An 18,358-nucleotide genomic window follows, 5' to 3' on the forward strand; every position below is an offset into this window, starting at 1 on the left:
ACTGGGAGTTGTGCCTTTCTTGAGAGGAGCGCAGACTGCGCGGGTCCAGGAGCGCGGAGAGGCCCCTGGTTTTGTTGTAATCTGGTTGCCTAACAACGCCGTATAGCTTCTTAAAGAGACCGACGCCCTGGGCCGGCGTGGAAGCAACAGTTGCTTTTCTCTTCCGAGCCCACCCTTTCTTTCCTCAACCTCCCCTATCCTATGACTCCCTTTGCTGATGCCTGGAGATAGGGAAGGTTTCTGCTCTCGGGTATCTGTGGCGCCTTAAAACATACCGCATGGATGTGAAGAAGGGCTTCAAAGACGAAAATATGTAAAGATACCAGGCCATGAACGAACAGCATCTGTTCAAGGGACTCTTCTTATGGACGGTCAAGACAGTTTTGTCATAAGCGTCTAGCTTTAGGAATACCTCCCAAAATACATAGAATGTGATTGTAAGTATGTTTACTCAGAAGCAAATGCGGCCGAGTGCAATGGTACTTACTAAAAAGTGTGCAAGGGATTGTAACTTTAGTATTAAGGAATGGCTAGTGGTAGTGTGAAACGTTTCGAAAGCATTAAAGCCAACAAATAATATATCTCAAGGCCAGTGATCATTCTAGGTATTCCCACCATTTAGTGAATAGAAGTCTGTTTCATTTACAAACTGGTTTGCTAGTGAATCTGTTAGTCAGACTATTGCATATAGATTTCTTCAATGAGTGGTTTTGAGGCAATCTCGGTTCATTGTTATGGCTTCTTGGCCTTAGTAACAAATAGAGGTTTTTACCAAGTAAAAATTGAGGTTGGGATGCATTTCCAGTATATTCAGCACCAGTCTAGAAACAGGTGGGCCACTTGTTGAGTGTGCAGTGCAGGCTTTATAAATTTTGCTGCAGAGGGCAAAAGACTGCACTGCTGCTGCCTCAGTTGAATTCAGCAGGGCTGACTTATGAACTGCCATGATTGAAATTGCAGTTCTCTCTTACTAACACTTATTTACCTGGAAGTAAGTCCCATTGAATTCTTGCTTCTGAGTAGACATGTCTCAGGGCAGAATGATATTTGCTGCCACCTGGGGCATATCCTCTAGCTCCAGCACTGCAGGTGTGTTAAATAACACTGGCATAGTTGGATCATTATCTTCTGAAGCCACAGCTCCCTCTTTTTGTGATATCACTGCCAAAGCCATGGTTTAGTAAGTGAGGCTTTCCCTGTGGTGACATTGGTGGAACTAACTGTAGAAATCTCTTAAAGGATATCTGATTCCCACTGTCATTGACCATGCAGGCTGCTCTTTCAGTGACCTGACTGGACTAGTGAAAAAGCAGATTGACCTTTTGTCACTAGCATGGTTTATTTAGTGCATTTTTACTCTGCTGTTCAGCCACAAAGGCTTCCAGAGTAGTTTACATATTAATAAAAAATAAGTTTTGTAATCTAAAATACATGACAGAAAAATGAAAAAAGGATGGGGAGGAAAGAGGTGGGTAAAGCAAACTCAGACACCAAAGTTAAATAGCAGTTTTTATAGTGACCAGCTGGAATGAAAACAGTTCCAGGATAGGAGGAGCCTGACAGAGCTGACCTTTCAGTAGAATGCTGATGGATTGGCCCTGCTTGGAAACTGCTGCAACCTATTGGAGTGGTTGCTCTTTCACGATCACCTCCACCTTGTTGTCAAGTCTGGTTTACATTAGGCAGGTGGTTGGTGAAGTTCAAGGGTAGATATTCAACTGGCACTGATGCTGAACAACTGAGCAGCAGTGTTTGTGGTGATGAAAAGCTCTCTTGTTGCCATTTTTGTAACAGTACCATCTGACAAGGCATTTCTGGTAAATCCAGGCCATCTCTGTTTGAAGGTCAAGTTCTCTCTGTGGTTCACTATTTCTTGCTTGCCATATACCGTACTTTGACAACAATGCTGGAGTTTCTTTTTGAAGTGCTGCACAAGAGGTTCCAATACGTATAACCATCATACTGCTGCAGGGAGGCAGGAGAGGAGTTCTGACCTTTCGTTGTAGAATCTTTTCCCACTGGGGGCTTTCAAGGGATACTGCTCATGAGGAAACTCTTCTGCTATGCTTTAGCCAAACTTCTTCCTTTGCAGGGATTACAATTATTCTGTGAAGCGCCCTGAGACCCCCAGGTGTAGGGCGGTATATAATTAAATAAATAATAATAACTTGGTGTGAATACTAGGACCAAACTATAAGATTGGCTTTATGTATTGTCTGATGCTAATTGGCATTGAGATCTCAAATGGCTGCTTGGCTTGTGAGGGGAGAGTAACTGAAAATTTTGTCTCTCACTGATAAATTGGTAAACTTATGCTTACTTATTTACAGCATTTTTATACTGCACATTAATAAGTTACCTGCATGGTAGAATTTTTTTTAGCATATAATATATAGACATATGAACTTAACAAGTTAAAATAACTGCTTTTTTCTGCAGCACTTTGACCTGAACTTATGAATGTTTGATCATAAGCTGATGGACAGGTCTTCAGAGGCTGATTCACAGCACAGCAGAAAATAGCAGACAAAATAGGTCAGCTGATGCCAAGTGATTGACAAGTGAGTGGCTCCATGCACCTTTCAAACTTGTCCTGTGTAGGGAGATAACAATCTGTCCTACCAGTCCTGTTCTAAGGACGTGTATTTTATCAGCATGCAAACTAATGTGATTAAGGATTTAGAGGACTCCAAAAGGGAACTTATTTTTAGCATTGATTGTTCTGTATCAGGAGGATTGTAATTGAATTATCCTAGAATGCAATTATTATTATTATTTGAACTTCCTGCATATTGACTTCATGTGAGAGAGTAAGTGGTAAAGAAATAGTTATTACCTGTGGTACGTATTCTGTCCACACTTTTTCACGTAGCAAAGCTATCACATGAGTAATCAAGTTAATATGTACGTGTGGGTTGCTGTTTAATTAGTATTGTATATTTATGACAACAAACACTACCATCAGTTTAACAATATCCATTTTTTCAGCTGTGTTTGTTATTTCTTCTAAACCAATATGCTCATGATTCTGTGTAATATCATGGAAGAGTGGGCCATTTTTACTGTTCAAAGCATATTAAGATACTACCTTTATTAGGCCAACCATAATGTCACAAAAGTGTGTAAACTTTCAAGTTCCCCAGAATTCTTTCTCTGGCTAGATTATGAAAAAAAGGCAGGGGGAGATGGGGAAATGCTGTTATTCAAGCCATCTTTGTCTGCACCTGATAGAGTCTTAAATGTGGGAGGAGGTAGCAAACATTCAAATGAGACCCTTTCAGGTGTTTTGCATGTATCAGGTTGCAACCCAGGCCTTCTGGGGAGGAGAAAACACATGTTTGAGTCTCCATTTCTGCAAATGCAGAACCACCCCTTGCTGCTTAGTTTTGCCTCCATCCTTTGGTGAAACACACAGGTTCCTCTGGTAGGTAGAGAATAATAATAAAAATGCAGTCATTATATAAAAATTGGTAGAGATAAAATATAGCTGCTGTGCTAGGTGAAAAAGTCAACAAAACCCAAATTGGGTAGCTTTACGCGGTGGCTGGAGGGAATTCTCCCTTTAATAATAAAATACTATCTCCAGGTGCTATAAAATCCTTTCCCTCTAGTTTAGGATCCTGGCTAAATTTGGGGTTTTTTCCATGTTACAAAAAACAAACAAACAAGCCAAGGTTAACTTGTGCCATAAAGAAAACTCCACAATATATATTTAGGCAATGCCTTAATTGAGCCAACCAAAATGTTATAAAGGCCTGTGGAATTATAAATCATGGTACAGATGGGAACGTGTAACTGCCAATTTTCACATGTAATTGTTGGAATAATTTGAACATAGTGAATTAGAAGCTCAATAATGATGCACGATGCTAGATGTGTATTGTTAAAAATAATTACTTTAGTGTGTGTAATGGCAAGCAGAAGGAAGGGTTAGAAGCTAGTTGGTACCTCCATCAATGAGGGAAATAATGGTAAAGGATATCCCTGCACTTATACTGCCTCTGGATTATAGTTTTGGAGTGCCTGGAAAAATGATTGTGCTGGGCTGCGGTTAAGATCTTCTGCTTGACACACTTCAGTGTGGTTTTGTTTTAAACAATCTTGTTTGGGCAGGCCTCTTGTCAGCTTGTCCTGTTGACTATTCAGAAACCACATGTGTGGTTTGCTTGTGCTGTAAGACTGCAGTAAGATCTTGAAAAGAATAGATAATAAAAAGAGGTTGTATTTTTTTCCTGTCTCATTTGCACGTTTCTGATGATCTCTGAGTAATTCAAAGTTCTTAATAAAGTAGCTCTTAGAAAAATGAATTTCTGTTGTTGAAGGTTGCATCTGATGGATCAATAACCCTATATCACTTCCAAAATTGAAAAAATGATGCCTGAGGACCTAGACCAGTTCCTTGAAGAACAAAAAGCAAAGTTGGCACAAGACAAAGCAAAGCTTGACAATGATCCACCTTACATGGAAATGCAGGTAGGAAACTGATACTTTATTTTTAAAAAATGGATGAAGAATATTATGACTGTGCTCCTGTATGTAAACAAGTCTGGAAGATAGTGTTTTCACCAGTGGCAATCCCTCTTTAGAAAATGCTAAGGAAATTCTGAAGTCCCTCTGTTGCATTGCAATGCAACCTACAAACTAAAACAAGGTTGTCAAACCTCTGGCTCTCCAGATGTTAGTGGACTCTGACTCCCATCAACCTAGCATGGCCAACAGTCATGGATGGTGCGTTATAGTCTAGGGCCACAGGTGCCACATCCCTGAACTAAATACAGTGGTACCTTGGTTCTCAAACACCTTGGTACTCAAACAACTTGGAACCCAAAAAATGCAAACCCAGAAGTAAGTGTTCCAGTTTGCGAATTTTTTTCAGAAGCCGAATGTGCTCCATTTTGAGTGTTACGCTTCCGATTTGAGTGCCACACTTCCGTTTTGAGTGTTACGCTGAGGTCTGTCTGTTTTTGCGGCTTTTTTGTTTTGTTTTTGTGACTGTGTGGAAAACCCAGTTCAGCTACTGATTGATTGATTGTGTGACTGCAGTACAATGTTTATTGCTTTCATTTTATGGATCAATGGTCTTGTTAGATAGTAAAAATCATGTTAAAGTGCTGTTTAGGGGTTGTTTTTAAAAGTCTGGAACGGATTCATCAATTTTGCATTATTTTGTATGTGCCTTGGTTTTGGAACGGTCTTCCGGAACGGATTAGAGAACTAAGGTACTACTGTAATGTTATTATAGTGACAGCATGTTAATTCTGTCTGCCTTACGCTTTTTCCCCCTTTTCAGAACAAAAGTGCAGAGAAGCTTTCTGAGACCAGCAAAATGTTAATAGCCATGGCTAAAGAAAACATTCCACCAAATAGCCAACAGACTAGTATACACGGTATTTGCAATTTTATTTTATTTTTAAAAAACGCTTATTGTATTACATTAAGAGAGAATTTACTGTCACTTTATTTCCTAATGTAGTCCCACACCTAACTACTCAAAGTCAAATGTATATAAGTGGTGGTCCTTTCCACCAATGTGAAGCAGGGAAAGAGAACTATGCACATGGTACTATATACTCATAATAAGAAACTGCAGCAGAGCTAATAATATCTTTTCTTGACACAGAGGGATTCCTGTGCAGCTGGGTTGTGTTTTTGGAGAGTACAGTTTCTGAGGCAATATGGCTTTACTGATACTGTGCTATGAAACACAGTTGCATTTAGTTGTAATGGCAGGTCTTTGGGTGTCCTTTGCATGGTCACGCTAAAGTATTTTGGCCTGCCTTCTTACCTTGGTTGCCATTCTTTTCATAAACTGCAATAGCTGAGATTCCTTACTCAATGGATAAAATACAGTCTGAATATACTCTTGGCCTTAAGTAAATACTTAGAGGTACATACGAAGTGGAGGATATACAGCTTTTAATATCTTTGAAATGGAGTTGTTTTTATAGTCTTCTTTCGCAGCATTAAGTTCTTTAAATTAGAAAGATTGCACTTTTCATTGGCATTGCCTCTTTCATGTGCATTACATTGCTTTCTTTAAAATATATAAATATTCTAGCTGCCTATATTGCATTTCCCAGCCTCTGCATTTTCAGGTGTCTTTTTTTCTCAGTAGCTTACTGTCTGCTTGTTTTTCCTCTGCAATTTCCATCCGCATATGCACCAATTCCTTTTTCATTTTGGGCTTAGGGACAGATACCTCCTACAGAGGGTTCTTGCAGCAAGTTTATTGTTGCTTAGCAACATCTTTCGTCTCTCTCAGCATGTAGTTCTATGCTGCTTAAATTTAATTTATTCTCATACATGCTGTCATGCTGCTATTTTTTGTGGCTTCCATCTGTGATCAAGGTCCCCCCCCCCCCAATCTTGGTAATGACATTTGAGCTTGCTATATAAATGTCCATGGAAATGGGTACTGAACTAATTAGAAACTGAAATTGCAGACCCTATGTTTAGGTGAGTAGACCTTTGCTTAAAGTAGACCTTTGCTTAAGTTCTGGGTTCATTCTTTCAGAAAGCAAAGTAAGAGCCATGTCCTTGCCACTGCTTGCCCACCAGGTTTCTCTTACGCACAGCAACCCAGGTCATGTGGACGGGGAGGGGGGGTTGCAGTGATTTTTAGGAAGTCATTAGTTTGCATCAGACGTCCTATTGGGAAGACCCAGTTTTCTGAGTGCATGTTCTGGAAGTTGGGCAATAGGGGCAGTACAGGATTCCTTTTGGTGTACCGACCTCCCCGCTGCACCAAGGATTCCCTGTCTGAGCTGCTTCAGGTCGTGGCGGATGTTCTCCTGGAGACACCTAGTTTGGTTGTCCTAGGGGATTTTAACATCCATGCCGACACGACCTTACAAGGGGCCGCTCAGGACTTTGTGGAAAGCATGGCCTCCATGGGGCTGTCCCTGAATAAGTTGGGCCCAACTCATAGTCATGGACATGCCTTAGACCTGGTATTCACCTCTAGTGACGTGGGTGATCTGACACTAAGTAAAAGTGAAACAAAAGAAGTGCCATGGTCAGATCACTTCCTGGTGCAACTGGACTTCTCTGCGACCCTTCCCCTCTGCAGGGAGGTGGGACCAATTCGGATGGTCCGCCCCCTCCACTTAATGGATCCAAATGGTTTCCAGAGAGTGGTAGGGGATGCTTTATCCCATGTTGATGGTCTTTCAGCTGATTCCCTGGTGGCCCGCTGGAATGCGGAGTTAACCAGGGCTATCGACTGGCTCCGAAGCGCCCTCTCCGATTGCATGGAGCCCGGACAGCCCTGTGGTTTTCTTTGGAGCTGAGGGCGATGAAACAATCGCTGAGACGGCTAGAGCGTCGGTGGCAGAAAACTCACTCTGAATCTGACCGGACACAGGTTAGAGCTCAACGTCGAGCCTACCAAGTGGTGATAGCGACGGCAAAAAAGACTTTCTTCACCGCCTCTATTGCATCTGCAGAAAATAGTAGCAGGAGACTCTTTCAGGTGGTCCGCAATTTAACGGAACCACCTTTACCACCGGGGCCTTGTAAAGACCCCAAGATCTCCTGCAACGATTTTGCAAAGTTTTTTGCAGATAAAATCACTCATATTCAGAAGGAGCTAGACACCACCATGGGAGCAGGGCTAGGGCGAGAGAGTGCTAGAGCCCTGTCTGGTCAAGTTGCATGGAAGCAATTTCAATCTGTTACCCCCGAGGATGTGGACAGGCTGCTTGGACGCGTGAAACCAACCACCTGTCTCCTTGATCCTTGCCCATCCTGGCTAATAAAAGCAAGCCGGGAAGGGCTGGGCGATGGGCTCTGCGGGGTGGTGAATGCTTCCCTCTGTGAGGGAACATTCCCAGATCCGCTGAAAGAGGCGGTCATTAAACCGCTTCTTAAAAAACCATCTTTAGACCCGGCCAGTATGGCCAACTATCGCCCAGTCTCAAATCTTCCATTCTTGGGCAAGGTGATTGAGTGCGTGGTTGCTGAACAACTCCAGGCACGCCTGGAGGATGTGGACCATTTGGATCCCTTCCAATCGGGATTCAGGCCTCATCATGGGACTGAAACTGCCTTGGTCGCACTGGTTGATGATCTCCGGCGAGCTAGGGACAAAGGTGAGAGTTGTTTCCTAGTTCTGCTGGATCTCTCAGCGGCCTTTGATACAATCGACCATAACATCCTTCTGGACCGTCTAGAGGAGCTGGGAGCTGGGGGCACTGTTATACAGTGGTTTTGCTCCTTCCTCCTGGGCCGTGTTCAGAAAGTGTTGGTGGGGGATGAGTGTTCAGACCCCTGGGCCTTCACTTGTGGGGTGCCTCAGGGTTCCGTCCTCTCCCCCATGCTTTTTAACATCTATATGAAGCCGCTGGGAGAGCTCATCAGGGGGTTTGGACTGGGTGTCCATCAATATGCAGATGATACCCAGCTCTACCTCTCTCTCAAATCAGAACCAGTGAAGGCGGTGAAGGTCCTGTGTGAGTGCCTGGAGGCGGTTGGAGGATGGATGGTGGCTAATGGTTTGAAGTTGAATCCTGACAAGACAGAAGTACTGTTTTGGGGGGACAGGGGGCGGGCTGGTGTGGAGGACTGCTTGGTCCTGAATGGGGTAACTGTGCCCCTGAAGGACCAGGTGCGCAGCCTGGGAGTCATTTTGGACTCACAGCTGTCCATGGAGGCACAGGTCAATTCTGTATCCAGGGCAGCTGTCTACTAACTCCACCTGGTACGCAGGCTGAGACCCTACCTGCCCGCGGACTGTCTCGCCAGAGTGGTGCATGCTCTAGTTATCTCCCGCTTGGACTACTGCAATGCGCTCTACGTGGGGCTACCTTTGAAGGTGACTTGGAAACTACAACTAATCCAGAATGCGGCAGCCAGACTAGTGACTGGGAGCAGCCGCTGAGACCATATAACGCCAGTCTTGAAAGACCTACACTGGCTCCCAGTACGTTTCCGAGCACAATTCAAAGTGCTGGTGTTGACCTTTAAAGCCCTAAACGGCCTCGGCCCAGTATACCTGAAGGAGCGTCTCCACCCCCATCGTTCTGCCCGGACGCTGAGGTCCAGCGCCGAGGGCCTTCTGGCGGTTCCCTCATTGCGAGAAGCAAAGCTACAGGGAACCAAGCAGAGGGCCTTCTTGGTAGTGGCGCCCGCCCTGTGGAACGCCCTCTCACGAGATGTCAAAGCGATAAACAACTACCTGACATTCAGAAGACATCTTAAGGCAGTCCTATTTAGGGAAGTTTTTAATCTGTGATATTTTAGTGTATTTTTGGTTTCTGTGGAAGCCGCCCAGAGTGGCTGGGGAAACCCAGCCAGATGGGTGGGGTACAAGTAATAAATTATTATTATTATTATTATTATTATCATCATCATCATCATCAAAGCAATTGGGTTTTCTAATTCAGATAGTAGAAGTACCAGCACGCTAGCTGAGGAAAACATGTCCTGTCTGCAAGTTATAACAGCAGTAGTACCTTAGATCGATACTGAGGCTGGCATGATGCATTCTCTTTCACTTGGCAAGCCCTGTCACTCAAAAGGCAGACTGAAGCTCTTTAAACAAATGGTTAGGGGCTACTCAAGGGCACGCAGTACCGGCATCTCTGTTTGTTGTTGCTAAAAAGTGTGGCAGTTTCTGTACCAGCACTTCATGGTGTAGACTAGCACCTATTTTTCTACAAAAAAGCACTGTAAACGGTACTTAGTAATTAACATTAGGTCCCATTAATCATATAGATAATATTTTGTTTAAAGTTTGCAGATAAAGCCCTACAGCTGATTATGACTGTGAGAATCCCCTTCTAAGTCTTTGGGCCTTGAAGCTGTCTCCACTGTTTATCCAAGACTACAAGATGGTCTGATCAATGACATCCAATAGCTAGATACGTAACTTGAATATGTGTGTCATGTAGCAAACAGGTAACATGAGCCACTGACACTTGGTGGCTAAAGATGTGGATTCAGCAGCTTTCTGTTCAAATATTGATTCTGGCACGGACTTGCTTTGTGCGGCTTTTGGCAAGTCACTCTTTGGGTGCCAGTTCTTCATCTGACCAAATGAATAAGACACTGACCTATTTTGCAGGAATGTTTGGGCAAAACACAATATATTGTGTATGTTTGGAAGTTAAAAGTTACAGATAAAGGATACTTCTGCTACTAAGAAATTGAGAGACATGAACCCTGAGATATACATCTAGGATAAAAGTATCTCCACACTTGCTGAAAAGTGGCTACTATAAATACATGGAATTCTGGATTCAGACCATAGCAGACAATGTCCTTTCAGATGGAGAAATTAAGCTAAGGAACCTGCTTCTGGGTCTGCTTTGCCTTAATGAAGGCAGCCCCCACAAAAGCAGGAGATCGTTGGCGAAGGAAAAAACCCAAGGATGATTGAGGGTAAACATCCTTGCAAATTCCCCCCAGGGACAGGAGGAATGGGCTTCACTTGCAGTTCATCTTGGTACCTGACTCTTGCTCTGGCATGGAATACAGGGGTCAGGAAGGCGCTGAGTGCAAAAATACTTCACCTGCCGAAAACCACCACCGCCATTAAGAAGCAGAGGTTTTCCTGTTAACTAGAGCTTAATTGGAGTAAAGTAAAAAAGATGAGATCATAAACTGCAGAACAAACCAACTGCAAGGATTTTAAGGTGCAAAAGACGGTGTAATTGAAAACTAATAAAAAATTATAATTAATCTAAGGAACCAATGAGTTATCCAATGGTTCTAACTAACACTACAATCTGATATCCATCCTGCCTTCCCTCTCTTAAAATGAGAGCCATTAATATCAGCCAAAGAAAGTAGAAAGAGAGTTTTGCCAGAAAATGAAATCTTACATTAAATATTGACAATATTAACTGGTGGTAGGAGGGTTTGTTTAACCCATTTTCCTGCTGACACTCCCCACCCTCCTAAGCTGCTTTAAATCCTCTCTGCTGTAAAAAGGCTTCTTGGTTGAAGTAGAATGGTAATATCTTAGTTCCTCCAGCATTGTCATTTGTTATGATGAAATTCTTCTGCCACATAGCTGCATTTGCTATAAAAGCCAGAAAAGTTATCTTGCTCACTTCTTCCTGTCTGTAAAAATCTCCCAATGACTCAGCCGTTTGGAATTAAATTTAGTGCAAGCTGGTCCTATTTTTTCCACTTTTGAAAGACTAAAAGATTTTATGGGTAAGCTTAGATGTCTGAGAAATAGCGCTTAATCTGGTGGTACACTTTTACTGTAAATGTTCAAGTTTAGACTTATGTGCCAATATGTTGACAGTAATCTGACAGTAGGTTAAATGACATCACTATAAATGACCTTAAAATAACAATTAAGTGTTGCTCACTCTCAGAGGCCACTGAGGAAACACCATGACAGCACCAAAAAATGTATGTCTTCTGTATTTATTTTTTCATCTGTAAGCTGTTGTATGTTAGGATATAAGATACATTCTGGCTACAGCTGATGGAAGTTTTAGTCCTAAAGTTCTGGAGGGCACCAGCTTGGGATGGCTGGATCAGACTAATGGTTGTCTAGCTTTGTGTTGTATTTTCTGTTAGTGGCCAGCTGGGTGCCTATGAGAATCTCACAAGCTGGACATGATGGTGATGTCCTTCTTCTGTTTGTTCTAGCAGTTGGTATCTAATGATAAACCACCTCTGTCATTGGGAGTTCCATTTAGCGGATGTTAACACTTTTATGCCACACTTCAACAAACTATATTAGAAAAAAAAAGCAACTACCATATTCTACTGACTAATGCAGGGCTTTAGCTGACAACGTAAACTAGGTACTACATGTGATGCTACTTACTAGTCAAGATTGTTCCCAGCTGCAGTTAGCTAAATATTTATTCTACAGTCTTGCCGTTGTACATATCTCTCTGCCTTTCTGTCAGCTGCAATGATCTGTTATAGGGTTAGCTTTGGTTGAAATAGTCCTATGATGTCACAAACAACAAACTCATGCAGAGGATGCGGCCATTTTTGTTATCCACAGTATAATGTGCATTATGAGGTGCAAAAGTTAAATTGTTGCCCTGAAGTGCATTGCCATGTGCCCTCAGTTGCATAGTTTCCATGAACCAGAATAGAGATGGGGAACTTTTTGGCCTTCCATATATTGCTGTCCCCAGCCACCATGGCTAACTGTCAAGGATTATGGGGGCTGTAGTCCAACAACATATGGAAGACTATTGGATCTCCATCCCTGAACTCAAACTTTGTTTGATGACAAAACATGTTTAAAATTATGTATGTCTAAAGGTTTCAGCCTTTGAAAATACTCTGCATATACCAGTGTTGAAACATGAACTAACTTTGAGACAACTACATAGTTCACTCTTTTGGAATTATCTCAGTGATTAGATCAGCTAATTTTTTCTTTAAAGTAATACTGCTCTTTGGTTCTTTGGAATGTTATTGTAAGGTGTGTTTTTTTAAAATGGATACAGTTAGATCGGCATACATTGATCTAATAAATTGTTTCATTCCGTTTGTAGATCATTTTCTTTCGAAATAGCGCATCAACCCACACTTTCCTTCCAGATAAATATACTGTTCTGAGTTTCACTGCTTCTTAAAAAAAAAAGGCAATTGAAATTTACATAGTTTAATCTGAGGTAGCTTTAATCACTCCTCTCTTACTGCTTTTTGTGGCCAGCTTCCATTGCTTCACAACTCCAAGATTTCTTTAGTGACTTTGAAAGGGGAAAACGTAAGAACATAAGAAGAGCCTGCTGGATCAGGCCAATGGTCTGTCTAGTCCAGCAATCCAGTTCTCACAGTGGCCAAGCAGATGTCTATGAAAAATTCTCAAGCAGGTCCCTAGCACAAGAGCACTCTCCCCTCCTGCGGTTTCCAGCAACTGGTATTCAGGAGCATACTGCCTCTGACCATGGAAGCAGAGCACAGACATTGTGGCCAGTAGCCACTGACAACCTTATTCTCCATGAATGAGAATTAGGTTAAGGTTTTTTGTTGTTGTTTAGTCGTTTAGTCGTGTCCGACTCTTCGTGACCCCATGGACCAGAGCACGCCAGGCACTCCTATCTTCCACTGCCTCCCGCAGTTTGGTCAGACTCATGTTTGTGGCTTCGAGAACACTGTCTAAGCATCTCGTCCTCTGTCATCCCCTTCTCCTTGTGCCCTCCATCTTTGCCAACATCAGGGTCTTTTCCAGGGAGTCTTCTCTTCTCATGAGGTGGCCAAAGTATTGGAGCCTTAGCTTCAGGATCTGTCCTTCCAGTGAGCACTCAGGGCTGATTTCCTTAAGGTTAAGGTTACCAGATTTTTTCCCTTAAGGTTAAGGTTACCAGATTGTCAGGGGACATGTTTCAACTTCATCAGATTTTGTATGGGGACAGATTTGTAAATCCGGGGACTGTCCCCAGGAAAGGTAACCTTAAATTAGGCATTTGTCATAACCATGTGAAAAGTTGCTTTTGGCATTTTATTAAAGGACAAATGATGCTTTAGGTTTACATGTTCTGATTGATATGCTTTGGGAGTTCTGCCAGATTCATATTCACTGTGAAATAGGATCACATATGTGGCTTAAGAAAGAAGTCTGATAGTATCCAACTAAGTTTCACTCAGAGTAAACCCATTGAAATTAATGAGCATAACCAAGTTGGGTTCATTAATGTTAATGTGTCTACTCTGAGTATAATTTATTTGTATCTCAAAATTTAAGTGTATCTCAAAAATAATATTGCAAATATACACAAGGTTGCTATTTCTATCATCAAGCTAGAGTGGCCAGCCTTTAGTCACATTTTTTTTTTGGAAGTGCCTGTCAGGAAATAATCTTGTCAGGTTTTTCACCTTGGATAAGAATGCATTCCCTTCTTTACCTTTCTGAAGCTGCCTGCAGATAAGATTAGGAAGGGGATACATGTACTGTACTGTGGGTTCAGCTATGGAATAGGGGACAGCAAATGTCAGAGCTCTTAAAAGCTTCATATATCAGAACTCTTAAAGGCACTGTTTGGGGAGGAGCAGAGTTTACAATTGCCTTTTATGTTAGGCAAAATTATTTTGTATCATTGAACAATATATACTGTACTTCGTATTGATTAATGGTCAGGCCTTGTAGTTAATTGGTGGTAAAGGTAAAGGACCCCTGACAGTTAAGTCCATTCGCAGACGACTCTGGGGTTGCGGCGCTCATCTCGCTTTACAGGCCGAGGGAGCTGGCGTTTGTCCGCAGACAGTTTTTCTGGGTCATGTGGCCAGCATGACTAAGCTGCTTCTGATGAGCAGCACATCGATGAGCAGCACATGGAAACTCAGTTTACCTTCCTGCCGGAGCGATACCTAATTATCTACTTGCACTTTTTGGCTTGCTTTTGAACTGCTAGGTTGGCAGGAGCTGGGACTGAGCAACGGGAGCTCACCCCGTCGTGGGGATTTGAACCGCTGACCTTCTGATTGGCAAGCCCAAGAGGCTCAGTGGTTTTAGACCACAACGCCACCTGCATCCATAATTGGTGGTAGAGACTGTTTTAGTTCTGTTTTTCTTTTCACCTAACAAGACCAGGCTAAATTGGAGTTTTCTTGAGAGCACAGTGCTTTGAAGTTGGATTACAAGTTCCTAATCACCAGTGAAAAGTCCTTTTGTTACATAGAAATAAAGTTTGTTATCTTTGAATGCTGTCCTTGGTGTCCAGTCTGCCACACATGCACATCCGCATTGTTTGCGTAGCTTATGCCTATGTTCTGAAATGCTTACTTGCAGATTATGGCTTAAGCTTGCCTCTCGGGGAAGAATATGAAAATAAAAAGCACAAATTGAAGGAGGAGCTGCGACAAGACTACAGGCGTTACCTTTCTCAGGTAAAAGACTTTATATCTGATTAAATTTCCGGTGCTAGCTGGCAAAGTGAAAAACACATTTAAGCTGGCATTTGCTAAGAACCGGAGATATACTAATTTCTAGAATTTATTACTGCGGCTTATGTTGCATATTATTTAGTCCCAACATTGTGGTAGGTGCTGTACAGAACATAAATGACAAGAAGCTCTTGGAATAGATTAGTATAAGAGGGTTTTCAGGAGATTTGGTGGAGGAAAAGTAGGTGGCCTGATGAACAGGGCAAAGCTGTCTCTTGGACGAAGGGAATGACATAGTGTTGGCAGAAGGGGAGGGGGTTAAAAAATGGAAGACTTCACTGATGGGGACCACACAGTCACTGGGTGGAGGCTTGGGGTGGGGAGAACCACAGCCAGTGCTGCCGCATAAGTAATTATAGGAATAGTTGTTATAAAAGGAAATGCAGAACACCTAGCATCATTGAAACCACATATATTGTGTGTAGACTGGTTGGAGGACTGAAACCTGCAGAAGGTGGAAGATGAAGAAGGGTTGCTGAAAAGCAACTGGAGTTGTGTGGGGCCAGGAGAGGACAATGCCTTAAAAGCAAAGGCAGCTGGAAGGATAGGTTGTTGATGCCAAAAGTGCCAGATCAAGGAGAACAAAGCAGTTGGATTATTAGCATAAACTTTGAAAAGAACAATTTCAGTGCACTGAAACATAGAGTGGATCAGAGAGCCAAATGTCAAAAAGTGCAGGCAAAAAGGATAGATTATATATCTGAGGTTACTAAATGAAGGTTGATGGGAAAATTCAGTGATTGTTTTCTCCAGTTTATACAGATTATATATATTATATACTCTCAGTAGAGATTTAAAGGTCAGCAGAGTAGAGAAATACATTTCAGAAGCATTTTAATGTACATGTTCAGAATCTGCTGCTCAAGAATCAAAAGCTACTTTTCTGAAATATTTTTAAATGCACACATGCCACTCTGAAGGGTGAGTGAGATTGCAATGAAACAGATTTTGATAGGATGTTCTTTATGAATAGTCTGTTTTCCTGACTTTTAGGGTATTTCACAGACAAAAAAGAAGGTAGGGTGCTTGCATCATGCTACTCTTCAAATTAATATAACATTGTGCTTGGTTGTAAATTGCTAATGAAAAGTTTTGGGGGTGAAAATCAGTCTTTGTGCTTTGCTGTGCTCTGTGAGCTGCCTCATCACAAGATAATTATGCATAATTTCCATTAATGTCATCTTTCCACATTGTCTTTTCCTTTGATTTCACTGCTCAATTTATAGTCCTCTTCATTAGCTTTAATTTAATGAATGTTTGCTACAGAGCATGCTAATGTTGAGGAATCTCTGTACAGTGGAACCATCAGTTTGAGCTAATTTAAATAATTAATCTTGGAATGCTCTTAAAAAGAGAGCCTTATTATTCAATTATATCTTATTGGAATTCTATCTTGGATTTACCCGCCTACGCAGAAAAATTTCCAATAATATGGAAACATATAATAGTTATTGGCATGTAGACCAGGAATAGGCAAAAAAGAAACTGAAATCCTCTGCACAATTTCAGGAGAGTAAATCCTATTTTATACCCTGGGACTTATTTCTGATGAAACTTGCATAAGATTGTTACTCAACTTGATGGTGTCTCTTGTTATTAACTTCTCTTTTTAAAGTTAAGGTACAAATGGTGTACACAAATACAGCATTTTCTGTTTGGAGCTTCAAATGATGCATTTTTTTTAAAAAAATGCAGTAGCATGTTTTATATTTCTATTCGCCAGATTCCTAGTGTGTGCAATAAAATAACCATGATTTAGGCTTTTACTATCTAATTTAGATTAAAATGAGTGGTGGAATAATAAACTACTGGGTCACAATAAGTACAGATCGTAGGACAGTACTACTCAAGTCAGTTTTGGTAGTTTCATGATGATGCATTGGCCCATAGTTAGGTTACTGCTCTCAGTATAAGCAAAAAACCCCCTGTATTTTGCTGAAAGAATTGGGTTGTATAAACTGGCTCTGTGGTAGAAATTATTTGAGATTAACGTAAAAGATTGTATCTAACAGTGTTGCTCAGTATGCCTTCCATCAGTGGAACAAGGAGGGAAGTAATTTTGGGCAATTTCCCAAGATTTGATTTCAGGGCCTAGGCATGGATGGAATAACAGAGAAGAGGTGAATTGGGGGGGGAGAGGTGGGGAGGTTTCCCTTTTGCTGATGGAAATCTTACTGTAAACTGAATACTGTAAGTGGCACCATCGGATACAATGCATAATACATAGTAAGGCTGAACTACTTTAAAATATATATTTATTAAATTATTTGGCATCGTCTATATCAGGTCAATGCATATGGTCATTGGTTTTCTCTTGTGCAGAAAAAACACCTTACATCTGGTGAAGTTGACCCATATACTCAGGGACTATCACTTCCTATTGGTGACAGGAGGTCTGCTAAGGTAGGTGCACAAAAACTCAGTAAATATTGCATGGTGTTTGCAGCTTAATATATAGAATTTCCACACCTGTGAAAACTGAAGCTTTTGTATGATGTACCTTAGCAGGCCACCTGCAGAAGGTTTTAGTTAGATGCCGCTGGAGAAAGCACAACCCTTTACTTGCAGTGCAGTCCCTAACCTGAAAACTGCTGGCTGACTGGAGTTAGGAAGCAGTGGAAGTGCCTCACTGTCAGAGGGGCAAGTTCATGATGGAGGCCCCCGCTATACCTGAAGACAGCTTTGTGGGTGTAGAGCAACCTCGGCCCTCCAGATGTTTTGAGACTACTGGTCCACTGGTCCACTGGTCCTGCTAGCTAGGGATCATGGGAGTTGTAGGCCGAAAACATCTGGAGGGCCGAGCTTGAGGAAGCCTGGTGTAGCGCTTCTGCAGCTGATAGTTGTTTGGTTGCGGTAGCCAGAGTTAGGCTCAGAAGCAGGGCATTCACGAGGAATTCACGTTTGACATTTAACAGATGGTGAGAATGCCAGATATTGGGTACTCATAAAGAGAAGCTCTAGTTTATTCTCCTGCTCTAAGGAAGAAACCTCCACATACTGTTTCATGTTAATTGGTTAATTTTCACCTTGCAGATTTAGTTATATGCATGTCACGCAAACAAATTGTCTGTACAGTGGTACCTCGGGTTACATACACTTCAGGTTACATACGCTTCAGGTTACAGATTCCGCTAATCTAGAAATAGTGCTTCAGGATGAGAACAGAAATCGTGCTCCAGCAGCGCGGCGGCAGCAGGAGGTCCCATTAGCTAAAGTGGTGCTTCAGGTTAAGAATGGACCTCTGGAACGAATTAAGTACGTAACCATAGGTACCACTGTATTTCGGAGCTCTCTGTACTATTATTTCTGTAGCATCATCCACATGAATACAAATTATGAGAGGATAGGTCCCTTCTCCAATGGACTACCAATCTAGTTAAAAGGAAATGATCAAGCTGTAACTTTTTTAGGGAAAGCATTCCTCAGTCTGGTTCTTGGTCATATTGATTTTATTTCTTTACGGCTAAACAAAGTAATGACTATTTAATTT

At 41.9% G+C, this 18,358-nt stretch overlaps 1 protein-coding gene across 16 annotated transcripts in view; it reads left to right on the forward strand.

Annotated features, from left to right (window-relative positions):
• The window catches only part of CSPP1 (centrosome and spindle pole associated protein 1), a 56,471-nt gene that overhangs the window by 1,680 nt on the left and 36,433 nt on the right, over positions 1-18,358 (forward strand). For 10 of the 16 annotated variants that reach the window (XR_013840510.1, XM_079983052.1, XM_079983057.1 and 7 more), the window contains exons 2-6: positions 4,323-4,473; positions 5,291-5,387; positions 14,714-14,811; positions 15,862-15,885; positions 17,191-17,271. Coding sequence is in view for 15 of the 16 variants with exons in the window: in XM_079983052.1 (XP_079839178.1) it covers positions 4,372-4,473; positions 5,291-5,387; positions 14,714-14,811; positions 15,862-15,885; positions 17,191-17,271 (402 nt within the window). In the remaining variant the exon portion in view is untranslated. Of the gene's footprint in view, positions 1-116; positions 438-4,322; positions 4,474-5,290; positions 5,388-14,713; positions 14,812-15,861; positions 15,886-17,190; positions 17,272-18,358 lie in introns of those variants that run through there. The other 6 variants (XM_079983058.1, XM_079983059.1, XM_079983051.1 and 3 more) reach the window with 3 other exon arrangements.

This window comes from Podarcis cretensis, assembly GCF_951804945.1.
Source record: "Podarcis cretensis genome assembly, chromosome: 7".
NCBI classification, from domain to species: domain Eukaryota; kingdom Metazoa; phylum Chordata; class Lepidosauria; order Squamata; family Lacertidae; genus Podarcis; species Podarcis cretensis.